This window comes from Mus pahari, chromosome 20 (assembly GCF_900095145.1).
Source record: "Mus pahari chromosome 20, PAHARI_EIJ_v1.1, whole genome shotgun sequence".
Taxonomy (NCBI): domain Eukaryota; kingdom Metazoa; phylum Chordata; class Mammalia; order Rodentia; family Muridae; genus Mus; species Mus pahari.
This window is the reverse complement of record NC_034609.1, coordinates 29,554,459-29,571,477: the sequence shown is the minus strand read 5'-3', so window position 1 is coordinate 29,571,477 and position 17,019 is coordinate 29,554,459. Positions and strand designations below refer to the sequence as shown.

Here is a 17,019-nt window from a genome sequence, read left to right as displayed (position 1 = left end):
TTTTAGAATTTAAGTTTCTTTTGTAATATTAGAATATATCTACAACTTTGGGAAAGCAAAACCCAATTTTAAAACACTTTATCATCTTTGAAATCAATGTTAGAAACATCACTATCACTAGGAAGTTTGGCTGCCGATTTATACCTGTGAATGCATGACAGTGCAAATTTTAATGATTTATTAAAGAGACATTGTTTTAAATCTTATCTCTAAGTCTACTTTTTAGGATAAGAATCACGTTAAATGTTATCTCAATTAGAAGTATCTTTAGAGGCCTAGTTTTTTTTGGCCTGCTTTATGTCACATGCTTAAAATGACTCCAACCCTGAGTTACCATTTTTAAAGCTAATTTTTTTTGTTACCAATGTTATACCTTTTTCATCAAACCCAATAAGTTATAAACTAATACTCTATGATAAAGACATGCAGAGCATTTTTACACCAGTCAAAAACCAAAGACCAGTCAAAAACCAAATGAAGCGGCTACACAAATCTTATAAATTTAGACCATAGAATTTTACTTTTTCTAGCTATTATTATAAGATAAAAAGCACTTTGTCATTTGCTCATCATAATAATCACGATTGCAGAGAATTTTTCTAGGAAAAAACCCAACTATCAGCTTTTTTGCCTTAGAACTAAGAGTTCGCAGACTCCCTTTTCTTTTCTTTCTTTTCTTTTTTTTTTTAAATTTTTTTTTAAGATTTTATTTATTTATTATATGTAAGTACACTGTAGCTGTCTTCAGACACTCCAGAAGAGGGAGTCAGATCTTGTTACGGATGGTTACGAGCCACCATGTGGTTGCTGGGATTTGAACTCCGGACCTTCGGATGAGCAGTCGGGTGCTCTTACCCACTGAGCCATCTCACCAGCCCCAGACTCCCTTTTCTTAAAAAACATTTCTCAGCAGGGACTCTCCTNCTGTGCTTGATTCTTGGCTAAAGTGTGGGTCTCTCGGCTCCACTGTGTAAACTGAGGCTAAATCAGCAGATAAAGTTTTAGCCATTTTTATTTTCCAACATGAAACACAGAACAGTCACTCATTCAGACAACAAAACAAAAACATACATGAATTGACACATGGAAAATTGGTGCACCAAACATAGACAATACACAGGGGGTAGAGAAAGTACCCAAGGAGCTGAAGGGGTCTGCAACCCTATAGGTGGAACAACAATACGAACTAACTAGTACCCCCAGAGCTTGTGTCTCTAGCTGCATATGTAGCAGATGATGGCCTAGTTGGCCATCAATGGGAAGAGAGGCCCCTTGGACTTGCAAACTTTATATGCCCTGGTACAGGGGAACGCCAGGGCCAAGAAGTGGGAGTGGGTGGGTAGGGGAGCAGGGTAGGGGGAGGGTATAGGGGACTTTCGGGTTAGTATTTGAAATGTAAATGAAGAAAATATCTAATAAAAAATTGAAAAAAAAGAAAAGAAAAAAAGAAGAAAGAAAAAAGAGTATATATACCAAATAAACCCTTTTCTCCCCAAGTTTCTTTTGGTCCTGGTGTTTCTTCACAGCAATAGAAAGGTAACTAAGACATCCAGGGTGGCCTCCAACTGATTATTCTTCAGTTTCACCACCCGGGAGCTGGGATCCTGTGGGCAGCTAGGACCAATAATTCTCTCCTTTCCCAGCGACCCTGCCATCTCATCAGTCTTTGTCCACAGACTTGACACTATCCTAAACTCTGCACACCAAAATGATAATACATATATGGTAAATACATATATATGGTATATACAGATTTGTGTGTTTAAGACTTTTAAAAAGATTTACTTATTTATTTTTATGTATATGAGCACATTGTTGCTGTCTTTAAAGAGTTATTTATTATTTATGCTGTCTTCAGAAACACCAGAAGAGGACGTCAGCTTCCATTACAGATGGTTGTGAGCCACTGTGTGGTTGCTGAGAATTGAACTTGGGCCCTCTGGAAGAGCAGTCAGTGCTCTTAACTGCTGAGCCATCTCTCCAGCCTGTTCGTGGTTTTATGAGACGGGGTCTCTCTATGTAATAGTGTTTGTCCTGGAGCTCCCTAGATAGACCACTAGGCTGATGTCAAACCCAGAGATCCCCCTGCCTCTGCCTCCAGGGTTGGGATTAAAAGTGTGTGGCACCACGCTGAGCTAGGTTTTATTATTTTAAAAGTCATGGAGTGGGGGAGGTATGTGGCCATGAACAAGAATACCCTTGGAGGCCAGAGTCATTGGATCCTATGGATGTGAGTTGCAGGCAGTTGTAAGCCATCCACTATGGTTGCTGGAAAGCAAACTTGGGTCTTCTGTAAAAACTGCATGCTCTTAACCACTGAGCCAGTCTCCAGCCCCAACTTCCTGCTTTTCTAACCTCTAGTCTTAGATTAGTCAATATTTTTTCTAACCTACAATATTAGTCAATAATTCTTGCCTGCTTTACTCTTGCAAAGTCAAACTACCCTCCCCCCACAATACCTCTGCTGCTGGAGTTCCAATTCTGGAGAAATGCTCTCCATGTGCCAGTGGACACCATGAATCATTAAGTTAGGCCCCACCACTCTTTCTCCCTCTGTGGTGGCTATTCCTGGTTGTCCACTTGACTACATCTGGAATGATGAGGTACAATCCAGAAATGGATGGCAGGCTTTGTGATCCAGATCTTGAGGCTGGAAGACATAGGCCTCTGACCCGGATCTTGACATGGGATCACACAGGTCTTTGATCCAGATCTTGAGGTATGGTGGCCGTGAAAAGTTTAGGCCCAGGCAAGGTAGTATACGCTTTAATCCCAGGAGACCAAGGCAAGCAGATCTCTGAGTTCAAGGTCAGCCTGGGACAGCGTAAATTCCAAATCTAGGCGTAAAGGCCTTTAACCTGGGCCATAAACTTCTGCTGGAGGCCTACATAAGGACAATGGAAAAAGGAAGGCTTTTCTTTCTTGCCTGCTTGCACTTACTTGCCAGCACATCTGTTGGAAGCCACTTCTTCAGGATCCCAGCTTCTACAGAAGGCCACCTGAAACACCTAGCCTTGTGGGTCTGAGTACTCCTAGATTCTTGGACTTCCCATTCACAGCTGCCCATTGTTGGGGTAGTTGGACTGCAGACTATAAGTCATTCCAATAAATCTCCTTTAATAAATAGAGACACTCCATACGCTCTGTGACTCTAGAGAACCCTGACTAGTACACCCTCTAACTCACATCCCTTCTATGATGTCCCTCCCTTTCCCAGTGAAAACCTTGAGGACTCCGACTCTACTTCCCTGGTTAATCTCGCCTTCTCTTAAGCCCACTCAGCCCTCAGCCTCTGACTCCTAGCTGGCTGGAACAGGATGCTATGGGACTTCTGAGCTCGCTGCAGTGACACCCTGCATTCCACGGTTGGGGGGGGGGTCTCTGTTGAACTCTTCCCTTGGGCTTCAGAAATGGCCCACTTCATCTGAAGCACTTTTGCCTGCCTCCTGCTAGGCCACGGTCACCGGGGGAGCAAGCTATCTGCCCGGTGACCTAGCACAAGACGGATGTTTAACACGTTAAATGTACCAGTGGCGTGCACTCTCCACAGCTCCCAAATTTCCAAGAAAAGGTCCAGGTTCCTGTCTGGCTGAGAGGAGGAGAAAAGAGACTGAGAGGTGGAAAGAACCTGTTTGGGGTCTGGAAAGGAAAGAGGGTACTCCTGCAGAGATTCACACTCTGTACAAAGCCTGGAAGAAGGAACGGACGCAGAAGCCAGATTCCAGTCCAGTTTTGTTCTCTCCCTCGGGTGAGAATATAGCCAAGGGTCTCCACCGTTCCCACCATGGCCTCACACAGACCTATGCTTCTAGGTCCCCTTACAGAGACCAAATGGATGGTTGCGGTTTGGGCTACCAAACCAAAAGCAGAACTTCAAAAGCTATTTAGTGGTCCACACTCAGCCCATTGGGATGTCTATCAGTTCTCCCTAAACTCTAGACTCAGCAAATCACTGTTCCTGGTATTCCTGGGGTCAAGGAGGGGCCAAACGCTGATCTAATTAGCCATTCAGCTCAGAACACAGGAGGCAAGGGCCAGAACAGAGCACCGGATCTCCCTTAAGCATCAAGGAAGGTTGTTTCACTTGAAGAGAAGTAGTTTTCCAGGACAACAAAGGTAAGTGCTCAGCCATCTAGAGTGGGAAGGAACTGTAGCAGAAGGGGTCAGAGCCCAAGGTGGGCTAGAAGAGGTGAGGAAAAGAGGGTAAAGACCTGAAAAGTAAGCTTTTCCACACTCACTGGGGGGGCTGGAGAAATGGCTCAGTGGTTAAAAGCACTGAGTGCCCTTCCAGGAGTCCTGAGTTCAATTCCTGGCAACCACACGGTGGCTTCCAATGGTCGGCAATGGGATCTGACGCCCTCTTCTGGCAGGTCTGGAGGGAGCCACAGTGTCCTCATGTACATAAAATAAACTTTTAACTCAGCACAGGGATGCAGGGGCAGGTGGGTCTCTGAGTTCCAGGCTAGCTGGTCTGCAGACTAAGTTTGTGGACAGCCAGGAATTAAAGAAAAAAACAAAAACAAAAACAAAACGAAACAACCAGCGGGGCCGTGGTGGCGCACACCTTTAATCCCAGCACTTGGGAAACTGAGACAGGAGGATCTCTGAATTTGAGGCCAGCCTGGTCTACAGAGTGAGTTCCAGGACAGTCAGGGCTATACGGAGAAATCCTGTCTCGAAACAAACAAACAAACAAACAAACGAACAAACGAATGAAAGAAAGAAAGAAAAACTTAAAAAACAACAAAACAAAACAAAAACAACCAGTTAACCATCACCACCATGAAACCCTTTCATGGTAAAGAGCGCTGGTGTTCTTCTAGAAGGCCAGGCTCAGGTCCCAGCAGCCACTTGGCTGCTCTGCGTTCTGAGCTAAATGGCAAGCCAGATCTCAGAGTTTGTTATATACCACTTCTTACTGGGGACTCAAGGCCTTCTTCTGATCTCTGTGGATACCAGGTAAACACACCGTACACAGCTATCACTGCAGGCAAAACATCAATAAACACAAAATAAAATAATACAGAGAACTATCTTTAAAAATATCATTCTGGGCTGGAGAGATGGCTCAGTGGTTAAGAGCACCGACTGCTCTTCCAAAAGTCCTGAGTTCAAATCCCAGCAACCACACGGTGGCTCACAACCATCCGTAATGAGATCTGACGCCCTCTTCTGGTGCGTCTGTAGGCAGCTACAGTGTACTTATAATAATAAATAAATCTTTCAAAAAATATGTCAGCCGGGTGTGGTGGCACACGCCTTTAATCCTAGCACTCGGGAGGTAGAAGCAGGTGGATTACTGAGTTCGAGGCCAGCCTAGTCTACAAAGTGAGTTCCAGGAGAGCCAGGGCTCCACAGAGAAACCCTGTCTCAAAAAACAAACAAAACAAAACAAAACTATGTCAATCTGTGTCTAGGCTCATGGCTGGTCAGATTTCAAGAATAAATGATTATTGAGTACTTAGTTATAAGCAGGACACCTATACTACCCCTCCATGGCTCAGAAAACATCAAGGAAGAGGCAGAAAGAATGAGAGTTCAGAGGAGTACTATATAACTGATCAAAGCTGGGCATGGTAGCACAAGTCTTTAATCCCAGCACCCAGAAGGCAGAGGCAGGCAGATCTCTGAGTTCAAGGCCAGCCTGGTCTACAGAGTGAGTTCCAGACACAAACCCTGTCTTGAAAAACCAAACCCAAACCAAAAACCTTTGACTTATAGGCATGACATAGCTGAGGGTTTTTTTTTTTTTGGAAGATTTATTCATGTATGAGTACACTGTAGCTGTCTTCAGACGTAAATCCGAAATGAACTCAAGACCACCCAGTACCTTCCCTCTTCAAAAAGGACTTTCCAAACTGTACTAGCAGGCCAAGTGCAGGGTCAGATAAGGAAGCTGGCTGACTAAACAAGTGTAACAACAGAGTTTTAGCGGTCAAAATGATTAAGCTTGCAACTGCCAAAATATTAGCTGTGCTCAGAGAAATGACCATAACAAGGCTAACAGTTCTCAGAAGAATTCTCCTACCCCTGCCCCACACTGAATTCTGAGGAAAAAAACCCACAAACCACCCTGACATTGCTAGGATTTCCCTGACATTAATAGCTGACCCATAAGTTCAAAATGTACCATTGCGATGCTGACCAAATCCTAATAACCCACCATGGGGGCAAGCAAAGAGAGTCACTAGGCCAGAGGCAGTCACCATGCAAACCAACCAATGGCTGAAAAGGTTACTTGCTACACCAATGAGAATAAGCCAGCTAACGCTGTTGTCCAAGTCTGTCCCTTAGAGAGGTATTAAAAAGTGTGTTCTTACCGGGCGTGGTGGTTCATGCCTTTAATCCCAGCACTCGGGAGGCAGAGGCAGGCGGATTTCTGAGTTCGAGGCCAGCCTGGTCTACAAAGTGAGTTCCAGGACAGCCAGGGCTACACAGAGAAACTCTGTCTCGAAAAACCAAACCAAACCAAACCAAAAGTGTGTTCTTTCTTTGTTCTGGGTCTCTCCTCTGGCCTGCGTGCTGAGAGGGGAGTCCCCAACATGTTGGAATAATAAAAAAAAAATCCTCTTACAGTTGGTAGCGATGGCAGTCTCTGTGGTCTTTGTGAGTGAGGGTCTTTTGACAACTCCAACATTGACACACCAGAAGAGGGCATCAGATCCCGTTACAGATGGTTGTGAGCCACCATGTGGTTGCTGGGAATTGAATCTGGGTCAGTGCTCTTAACCGCTGGGCCATCTCTCTAGCTCCCAGCTGTGGCACTTATCTCAGCTGCAGTTGCTGACATAAAGCCTTTAAAAAGACAGAACCTTTCTTTCTGTTAATCTATTTGTTTTTAAGATTTATTTATTATGTGTATGAGTACACTGTAGCTGTCTTCAGATACACCAGAAGAGGGTGTAGATCTCATTACAGATGGTTGTGAGCTGCCCTGTGGTTGCTGAGAATTGAACTCAGGACCTCTGGAAGAGCAAGTCAGTGTGCTCTTAACCGCGGAGCCATCTCTCCAGCCCCAAGACAGAACCTTTCAACATTCAACCATAGTGGGAAAAGGCACTCCAGGGCAGGGCCTTTAGGAGAGAAGTCATTTTCTTCGGTGATGCATCTCTAATATTCCAGTGAATAGCTTCATGCCTATGTCTATGCTGGTCCTGGTTAATCATAGCGGGTTGTAAAAACAGAAAACCACCATGGAAGTGGAACAGAATTTGGTGGGAGGAGGGAAGGAGTAGGTGCAGGGATGGGTATAAGCAGAATGTGTTATATGCATGTATGAAATTGTCGATTAGCAGACCCAATCCTGCGTCTCAGGAGTCACATGTAGATTCTGAAGACAGAGGGAACCGCTTAGCTGGTAGCATCAAGGCACTTCCTTTCTGTCCTTGGTTATTGACCACGGAAGGATGTATGCTCTAACACATTACCCTCACCCTTCTAACGCCCTCGTTACTCAAACAGATTAAAGCCACAGAGTCAGCGCGCCCTCTTGTGGTAGTAAGCGATTATGCAAGGACTCGGAGATGGAAAAATCTTGGGCCGGCTGTCTATTTCTAGTTACCCAGAAGACCCTTGGAAGAGGGGTTAGCTGGAAGCAGTGGAGGAAGAATAATGATCCTCTAGTCGAATCTTGTTCTATCGCAGGATATTTTCTGATCAAAAGGAAGGGAACAGTTTTCCACCACTCCTGTTAATATAAAAGGTTATACCAACCTCCCCTTAAGAGTTCAAGGCCAGCCTGGCCTACAAAGCAAGTTCCAGTGCTGTCAAAACCACTAAGTAAATAAATAAGTAAGTAAAACTTAGTACACAGATAGGGTCTTAGAGAAAATGTGTCGTTTGTTTTTTGAGACAGGGTTTCTCTCTGGAGCTCTGGTTGGTCTCGAACTCAGAAATCTGCCTGCCTCTGCTTCCCCAGTGCTGGGACTAAAGGCCGGAGCCACTACCCTGCTTTAAAAATTAAAATTTAAAGGCGGGCGTGGTGGCGCACTCCTGTGGTGATTACAAGCCCATCATCCTCAGCTACTAATCTTATTGGCTTTGTTGATTTAAGGCCTGGAACTTTCAAATCTTAGCCCAAACTATCTTGGATCTTGTAGCTATCCTTTGGCCTCTGCCTTTTTTTTTTTTTTTTTTTTTTTGGTTTTTCGAGACAGGGTTTCTCTGGCCCTGGCTGTCCTGGAACTCACTTTGTAGACCAGGCTGGCCTCAAACTCAGAAATCCGCCTGCCTCTGCCTCCCGAGTGCTGGGATTAAAGGCGTGCGCCAGCACGCCCGGCTCAGGCCTCTGCCTTTTGAGTGCAGAGGCACTTCTAGCTGGGTTCCTAAGCACTTGGGAGGTGAAGGCAAGAAAATCAAATTTGCAAGGTCATCCTCTACTATTTATCGAGTACATGGGTACCTGCCAGCCAGGTATAGAAACAAAACGGGGGTGTAAGAGGGCTTGCTTGAGTTCTGTGCCCAGGAGCCATTTGTGGAAGGAGAGGATCAAGTCCCACAACCTGTTCTCTGACCTCCACACTCACGCTGTGGTTTGTGCGTGCCTACACAAAAACAAATAAAGGTGATAAAGCAAAACACCAAAGACGTTGAAGTTCTGAAATTGTTTTAATATGGGGAATGCATGGATGAGAGAACCAGAGCTGAATGGAGCCGCCCAGTTCTGTCGGGTCTTCAGATTCGTTACCTTGCAGAAACCTAGGCGCAGCCGCTTCTTTCCAGGGGGTTCAGAACAGCCAGGGATTCCACAGTCAGCAAGATCTCCCGAGAATCGGGAAGCGAGGTCTACAGGTTGAACGAATAGGGGGAGCCTTGCTCGGAGGTTGTGGGTAGAAACGAATACCGGTAGCTCTGGGATAACTGTGTAGGGACGCCAAGACTCTGCCTCACTGAACCGGAGCCCGTAGCAAAGACCTTGTGAAGTTTAAAAAGCCAGGACGAGGGGTAGCAGGGGTGGCGAGAAGGAACTAGTAGGAAGGGAGTGTCCTACCGGAAAACCTTGACTGACGCAGGCGCGCTCCGGAATGGGAGGGAGGAGGGGAGGGGCTTTACCTCAAGGTTTCACTGGGTTCCTAGAGCAAATATTTGACATTCCAGGCTTACCGTGGTAGCAGGGCTAAGTAGGCGGGCTCCTAACGGCCCGCCCCGAGAAGGGTCTCAGGGTGCGCGCTGAATCCACTTCTCACTATTGGGTCTCTGTGTTCCTGCACTATTAGGTGGGAAAACCCAGGAGGCGCACTATCCATTCTAGGTCCTCTGGCTCCGCACGACCTTCCTTGGGCATGAGTTAGGGATGCACCCGGGTTCTGGGCTGCCTTTTATCCAAGACTGATAGGAAGCACCCCGCTTTTCCAAACACACGAGGTTCTTCTTCAGCCTGTGGCATCCTGTATTCTTTTTTTTTTTTTTCCCTTTTTCGAGACAGGGTTTCTCTGTATAGTCCTGGCTGTCCTGGAACTCACTTTGTAGACCAGGCTGGCCTCGAACTCAGAAATCCGTCTGCCTCTGCCTCCCAAGTGCTGGGATTGCATCCTGTATTCTAAGTCCCACGCCAGTAGCTTTTTACTCTCCCCAGATTACTAATTACAGTTGAGTAGGTGGGAAACTATCCTGAGCCCTCAGGGCGGCCTGGAAACAACAGTAATGGAGTCTCACCAAACTGCATGGGGCGAATGGGACTCTTCTGAATTGGGTTGGGGGACGCAGACTCCCGAACACAGCTCAGCTCTAGCCGCTACCTGCCGGAGTGATTTAAATAGTCAGATAACACTTCTATCATCATCCAAGAGAGACAAAAACAAGCAGGCAAACCCCAAGTGAGGTTAGTAGGCTGAACCTCCAGATCTCTACCAGCTGACACAGCTTCATTTAGGATACAGCTCTCTAAAGTTTAGGCACGATTCTCCTACCTTGGCATCAAGGCCTGAGCCTTCAGGTCCACAGTAACGTGCGCTTTGCACTGCCGGCACTACACCTGTATGGGCACGTCCTTCTCTGTGATCTCTAGTGACCGCCCACAGTTCTAAGAACCCTTGATCTTTACCGCCCTTCCTTCCCCCAACGGATCTCTCCCACCGCCTTCCAGTGGATACCTGGTAGCGCTCACTGTCGGCTTTTGACCCTTTGTAACTTCCATTAACCTCAAGCCAGACGTCGCGACCTTTTACAGTCCCTAGATGGCCTCCTGTTGAATTCCATGGGTCTTGCGTGACCCTTGCGGAATGGAAAGAGGCCTCTGATCCTGCACATTCTTTTGCGGAGGACTCACAGTGCCTGCTGGAGAGGAAGTGGGAGAAAGAATGGATTCGTCCCAGGAGTCTCACCGGACAGCAGCAAGAGGTGGGACTCCAGCCGGCGAGCGCACGCCCCGGCAGAAGTGAGCTCTTGCCTCCTGGGCAGGGTTCTGGCCCTCCCGCGAGGTTCCCTGGGCCGCCCTGATCACGTGGCCTCTCCGGGCCGCAGGTAACTCGCTGGAGTAGGCAGGGATCGGCAGCCGCGCCGCCCAGCCCCAAAGGGCACCGCGGGCGGGTCTCTGCAGCTCCCACTACACCCCGCCGCAGGTGCCGCCCCCAACACACCGGATCCCGCCCAAGCTCGTCTGTCTGCTGTCGGTCGGTACGTGCGTGCGCCTCGTCGGTCCGCGTGTGTGTGTGTGTGGCCGAGCGCCCCCTTCCTCTGCGGCCATGACTCCACCGCCGCCGCCGCCCCCACCCCCGGGCCCAGATCCCGCAGTAGATTCGTCCACAGACCCCTGTCCGGAACCCCAATCGCTGGTTGTTTTGTTCGGGGCCACTGCTGGTGCGCTGGGGCCGGACCTAGGCTCGGACGAGACCGACTTAATCCTCCTAGTTTGGCAAGTGGTGGAGCCGCGCAGCCGACAGGTAGGGTGGGAAAGAGGGGACCTCGGGACGCTTCAGGGCCTGTTGAGGCACAGCGGCTCATGGGGTCACTCTTGGTGCTTTTAGGTGGGGACGCTGCACAAGTCGCTAGTTCGCGCCGAGGCGGCTGCCCTGAGTCCACAGTGCCGCGAGGCGAGCGGACTCAGCGCAGACAGCCTAGCGCGGGCGGAGTCCCTGGACAAGGTGCTGCAGCAGGTGAGCGTGGGGGCCCGCGTGGGTGGTGGAACTGCGGAGTGGCAGGGACGCTACCTCTCCCCGGCCATGGGAGAGGGAGAGGAGGAGGGGAGACCTGGAGCGACGCGACCCAGTGGCACGGCCAGTAGGACAAGGTCTTGTTTGAAACTTTTGAGCGCCTACCGCATGGACGCGTGCTAGGCCATTCCCAGAGCCACCTTACCTTCCAACCTTTACAGACATCCACTCCTGCCGAGGGAGTTGACAATAGCGGCTGAGAGATCCACCCCCGCCCCCCATGCCCAGTCCTCTACCTCCCACTCCCCGCTAGCAGAGGTCGCGTCAGAAATAGGGTCGAGGGGCTCAGGTTTGGCGGTAGATCACTTGGTCTCTGCCGCACGCTCTCCTGGGAATCGCTGAAGCGAGGGCGTCGGGCGGTGTCTGCCTCGCGGGCAGACGCCTCTAGGTGAGGGCGGCTGGTTTAGGCCTGCCTGTCCTAGCCGACTGGCCAGGCGTGGGTGGGTGCTGTCCATACATTATCTAGGGGCTACCTGCCCAGTGAGCACAAAGGCCTAGGCGCATGCCCCCTCCCACCCACACCCCGCACCCTGGCCAAGTGGGAGTGAGTTTTTCCTGTCTGCACTGCTCACTCACCCCATGACTGAGTTGAAATGAGTGTAAGTCCTTTCCTCTTCCGACTCTGGTTCTTTATGAGGAGACCTACAGATGCCAGGTTACAGAAGGGCTCCAGGCCTACTGCTCACCTGGGAGGGTGCTCTGTCGGCCTTAGATTGGAAAGTGTCACAGAATTGCCAAGGGAAAGGGCAGGATCGTGCTGGATAGCCTTCAGCGTGCCACCCACCCCCTCTACGAGCAAACAGTTCAGTGCCAGTTGGTCGATGGGGTGTGGGTCAAAGCTCAGGCTGCTGCGAGTGGCCAAGTATGAAGCTCTGTCCTTGGTGGCTCTCTCTGTTCCCGGGTTGGTCGGACCAAGGGGCGGGGCTGCCATTGACCGTGGGCCTTTTGGCCCTCGGGCAGGTGTGAACCTCCCCCACCTGTCTGAGGGTGGCGCCTGGTCCAGGACAGGTTTAACCTGCTTTGCCCCTCCCCTCCCCACCTGCTTGCCTCACTCCACCAGGTGTTTGCTCTGGCCCGACTCCAGACTCCCTGGAGTGTGTTTGATGGGGGCTTGGGTTATGTGCGACTGCTCTCATTTGGCCTAGAGGAGGTGACAGGGGACTAGGGCAGGGGTGGGGATTAGGAGCCTGGGATTTAGGGCAAGGCCTTTTACTTCCCAGGCAGGGTAGGGTTGAACATCCTGATGAACCAGCTTTGCAGCCTGAGTCCCTCCCTCCTCCTACCCCCCCCCCCCAGTTTCAGCTGCCTAGCTGTGAATCTATGTCTGAGTCTCCACTCCCTGTCCCCAGTTCTCACAGCTGGTGAGCGGGGATGTGGCTCTGCTGGGCGGGGGCCCCTATGTGCTCTGCACTGATGGGCAGCAGCTGTTGCGACAGGTTCTGCATCCCGAGGCCTCCAGGAAGGTATGTCATTTGAGGGCACATGGGTACGGTTGGGTTCCCAAGGCCCCCCCCCCCCGTTGTAAACACCTTAGGTTACCTATTCATGCCCACTCCCGTGTGCTCCCAGAACCTGGTGCTCCCCGACACCTTCTTCTCCTTCTACGACCTCCGCAGAGAATTCCATATGCAGCACCCAAGCACCTGCTCCGCCAGAGACCTCACAGTGGGCACCATGGCACAGGGTATCCGTGACCCATCAGAATTAAGGTGGAGGGGTGACTAATATGTCCAAGCATGTGGACGATGCCGCATGGGTTGAATGCATGTAGGCAGGTCGATGCTTTTAGCCTCATTCTTTAGGATACTCATGTCTGCATCTCTGTGCTGGGATACATTTGGAATGTGGACATGTCTGTGTTTGGTCTGAGGACCTGTAGGTACATGTATGAACTGGGCCATAACTAGTGTTTGCTAGGATTCTCTGGGTGTTTGGGGGTGACGTGGGATGTACAGACCTGGACCTCAGTTGTCACTTCTCTGCCTCTAGACTTGGGACTAGAAACAGATGCTACCGAAGATGACTTTGGGGTCTGGGAAGTGAAGACTATGGTAGCTGTTATTCTCCACCTACTTGAAGGGCCCAATGGTAAGATTCTTGGCCTGCTTGCCAGCTACTGTCAGGGCTGGATGAGTGCCCATCCCTTCGTCGGAGTCCCCTTGCTGCCCTCTGCCGCGCCCTCAATGCCCTCACCTGTCCTATTTTTGCTGAACTTGGTGGAGAGACTTCCTCCACCAGACCCTGCTGACCCCCATGCCATCTCCTCTCAGGTCAGTTGTTCTCGAAGCCAGAGGTGGTAAAGCAGAAATACGAGACAGGCCCTTGGTGAGTGTGGGAGCTGGGATGGGGGTGACAATCCTTGGACGGTTCTGATCCTGTGCCCTGCCCCCCACAGCAGCAAGGCTGATGTGGTGGACAATGAGACTGTAGTACGGGCCCGTGGGTTGCCCTGGCAGTCATCAGACCAGGATGTGGCTCGATTCTTCAAAGGGCTCAACATTGCCAGGTGGGTGTGGCAGGATGGGAGGGGTAAGAGGGCAAGCCTACCCAGGAGGCACTAACAACACCCGGCTCCACAGGGGTGGTGTGGCCCTCTGTCTCAACGCCCAGGGCCGCAGAAATGGCGAGGCCCTCATCCGGTTCGTGGACAGCGAGCAGCGGGACCTAGCGCTGCAGAGACACAAACACCACATGGGTGTCCGCTATATTGAGGTGGGGCTTTTGGCTAGAAGTGGAGCAGGGCAAAACTGAGTAAGGGCTGAGACCTATGGGCTGCTTTCTCTACCTGCAGGTATATAAAGCCACGGGGGAGGAATTCGTAAAGATCGCAGGGGGTGAGTGTGCCCATAGAAGGCCCTAGTTCTCTTTTGTCTTGATCTGTACCCCATTCCCCACACTCACTGTCTTTTGGGTCCCCTGTGGGTGCATGCTACAAGGATTAAATCAGCAAGGGACTCCTGTCCTTCCAACCTAGGCACATCACTAGAGGTGGCCCGTTTCCTATCACGGGAAGATCAAGTGATCCTGAGGCTACGGGGATTACCCTTTTCAGCTGGGCCAACAGATGTTCTAGGCTTCCTGGGGCCAGAATGCCCAGTGACTGGAGGTGCTGATGGGCTGCTCTTTGTGCGCCACCCTGATGGCAGGCCTACCGGGGATGCCTTTGCTCTCTTTGCCTGTGAGGAACTGGCACAGGCTGCTCTGCGCAGGCACAAAGGCATGCTGGGTAAGCGATACATTGAACTCTTCAGGAGCACTGCAGCCGAGGTGCAGCAGGTGAGCACTCAAGGCCCCTCGTGCCCCAGTGTGCTGCTTCTTCAGCATGTGCCATGGGTCCCCTACTTAGTGTGATAGATCTGTTGCTTTTCTTACTAGGTCCTTAACCGCTATGCAGCCAGTCCACTCCTTCCCACGCTGACTGCCCCACTGCTGCCCATTCCATTTCCACTGGCAGGAGGAACTGGGAGAGACTGTGTACGCCTTCGAGGCCTGCCCTACACAGCCACCATTGAAGACATTTTGAGTTTTCTAGGAGAGGCAGCGGCTGACATACGGCCTCATGGTGTGCATATGGTGCTCAACCAACAGGTGAGACAGCCATTGGGCAGGGCATCTACATGCATGTGTTAGGAGTGAGGCACTTTCTATATGTGACAAACTGCTCACGAGGTGTTGTGCACAGGGCCGACCATCCGGCGACGCCTTCATCCAGATGATGTCGGTGGAGCGTGCTCTGGCTGCTGCCCAGCGATGCCACAAGAAGATGATGAAAGAACGCTACGTGGAAGTAGTCCCTTGTTCCACAGAGGAGATGAGCCGTGTGCTGATGGGGGGTTCCCTGAGCCGCAGTGGCCTGTCCCCTCCACCCTGCAAACTGCCCTGTGAGTGCTTCTTGGGCTAGAGGAAGAAGCATGTGGGAGCCAAGTTGTTCTATTCCACTTCCTATTCCATTTCCAGTTACCCTATCCAGGGTGACTGTGGGCTCTCTATAAATGCGCTCTTCACCTGTCTCTAGGCCTCTCACCACCTACCTACGCCACCTTCCAGGCCACCCCAGCCCTCATTCCCACAGAGACGACAGCACTATATCCCTCTTCAGCACTGCTTCCAGCTGCCAGGGTACCTGCTGCTGCCACTCCTCTTGCCTATTACCCAGGGCCAGCCACTCAACTCTACATGAACTACACAGCCTACTATCCCAGGTATCTTGCTACTCGGACAGCCTCAGACCTCCCCTCACCACTTGGGGAAAGATCCTCACTCATTACTGGTCGAGATAATCCAAGACCTGTTAGAATTTAGATGGGAAGGGAGCTACAGGTGCAGGCCAACAGACCGAGGCTATCACTGTAGAGGCAGAGGGTTAAAGGGTTAAACACAAGGCACAGGTACGGAAGAGGATGGTCTTGGTCTAGGCTATAGACAGGATGTATTACTAAGTCCCTGTCTCTCCCGCCCTAGCCCCCCAGTCTCCCCCACTACTGTGGGCTACCTCACCACACCTCCTACTGCCTTGGCCTCTACGCCCACCACAATGTTGTCACAGCCAGGAGCCCTGGTCCGAATGCAGGGGGTCCCATACGCAGCTGGTATGAAGGATCTGCTCAGTGTCTTTCAAGCCTACCAGGTGAGGTGGTGGTGTGGGGAGGGCTCGCGGGCCTAGCTGAGCCTGGAGCTCCAACCTCTGAATGTGTGTGACTTCTGCAGCTGGCTCCTGATGACTACACCACTCTGATGCCTGTTGGTGACGCACCTCGCACTGTGTTACAAGCCCCTAAGGAGTGGGTGTGTTTGTAGAAGAGGAAACCAGGAGGCAGAACGAGCTGGTGTCCCCAGCTAACAAGCCTCTGCTGAGCCCAGAGCACCCTCAACCCAGCAGCTTCTTTTTGGAAAAGACCATGCTCAGCACCACTCTCCCTCCTCCCATGTGTCCTTGTTCCTCTGCCTGCGTATTCTAAAGATGATGGCTACCTTACAGGCAGGGCTGGAGATGCGGCGATGGGGCTGCTCCGTTCCTGATGGTGTGACAGCCAGAAAACCTTCTACCTGTCTTTGGCCCTCAGATACTGAGTTTGAAGGGTGCACAGAAGGCCTGTGTTTCTTTTTAAAATGTTAAGGTCTGGTACCTTTAATATTTATGACTCCTGGGCGATTCAGGAGCCCACCTGAGCCTGACTGGAGGCAGGGAAGCATCAAGTCAACACTCGCCCTCAGGATACCTGGACTCAGAAGTGCCAGGGGTGGCTTCACAATAAGTATGCTGACCCGCTCCAACCAGGCCCAAGGAGTTTGGGATGACAAACTGGAGTTTGTAACTCCAGCACTCAGGAGGCAGAGACAGGAGGACTGCCTCAAGTTCAAATCCAGTCTGCTCTACATAGCAAATTCTAGTCTAGCCAAGGCTGAATAGCCCTCTAAAACCCCAAGCTACCCCTGGCTGTGCTGCTGCAGCAGCCCCAGTGAATACCAGAGGACAGTAGCACATGTAAACTCAGGTTAAAGGGGACTTTGCCAACTTTTTCTTGCAACACTTGGAAGACCAGTTGTCCAAAAGCCAGCAAACATCATGGCGTGTCCTTTGCACTGACTAAAGGGTGTAGTAGAACTCAAGTTCCTGGTCAAGCGGACTTTAAAAAAGTCACAGAGCCTTTGGCCCAGAGGCCTCCACACCAGCCCCAGGTGGAGAAAAACTCAGATTTCAAGGAGACTGTCGATCTGTCACTGTTTATTATGTCAGCACTGTAACTGAGGAGGAGCCTGGACTGCTGGCTCATCTTCCCTTTGTATAGGAGCACTGCACTCCTATAAAAGATTTTTAAAATACAAAATGTACAAGAAAACACAATCCCAAGTGCTGTAAACATAACCA

The 17,019-nt window shown here is 50.5% G+C and overlaps 1 protein-coding gene across 3 annotated transcripts; it reads left to right on the top strand.

Annotated features, from left to right (window-relative positions):
- The first annotated feature begins 10,435 nt into the window (after positions 1-10,435).
- On the top strand, positions 10,436-17,013 carry Esrp2 (epithelial splicing regulatory protein 2). 3 transcript variants are annotated; one of them, XM_029532673.1, is made up of 16 exons: positions 10,436-10,461; positions 10,560-10,880; positions 10,965-11,093; positions 12,500-12,613; positions 12,720-12,834; positions 13,140-13,238; positions 13,421-13,475; positions 13,546-13,656; positions 13,730-13,862; positions 13,942-13,984; positions 14,125-14,426; positions 14,526-14,738; positions 14,833-15,031; positions 15,166-15,352; positions 15,612-15,777; positions 15,858-17,013. In XM_029532673.1, the coding sequence occupies exons 2-16, from the start codon at positions 10,683-10,685 to the stop codon at positions 15,945-15,947; spliced, it is 2,154 nt and encodes a 717-aa protein (XP_029388533.1). In that variant the 5' UTR covers positions 10,436-10,461; positions 10,560-10,682; the 3' UTR covers positions 15,948-17,013. The 3 variants fall into 3 exon arrangements, with proteins under 3 accessions (XP_029388533.1, XP_021076065.1, XP_021076064.1); XM_021220406.2 differs by lacking the exon at positions 10,436-10,461 and having other exon boundaries at positions 10,493-10,880; positions 13,549-13,656; XM_021220405.2 differs by lacking the exon at positions 10,436-10,461 and having other exon boundaries at positions 10,493-10,880.
- The last annotated feature ends 6 nt before the right edge of the window (positions 17,014-17,019 follow it).

What these genes read in the sequence shown, in the direction of transcription:
- Esrp2 (XM_029532673.1), top strand. Translation starts at nt 10,683, where the DNA reads ATGACTCCACCGCCGCCGCCGCCCCCACCCCCGGGCCCAGATCCCGCA. An exon ending in TCCACCCTGCAAACTGCCCT is followed by an intron (nt 15,032 to 15,165) that starts GTGAGTGCTTCT and finishes ACCTGTCTCTAG; the next exon opens with GCCTCTCACCACCTACCTAC. An exon ending in GTGTCTTTCAAGCCTACCAG is followed by an intron (nt 15,778 to 15,857) that starts GTGAGGTGGTGG and finishes TGACTTCTGCAG; the next exon opens with CTGGCTCCTGATGACTACAC.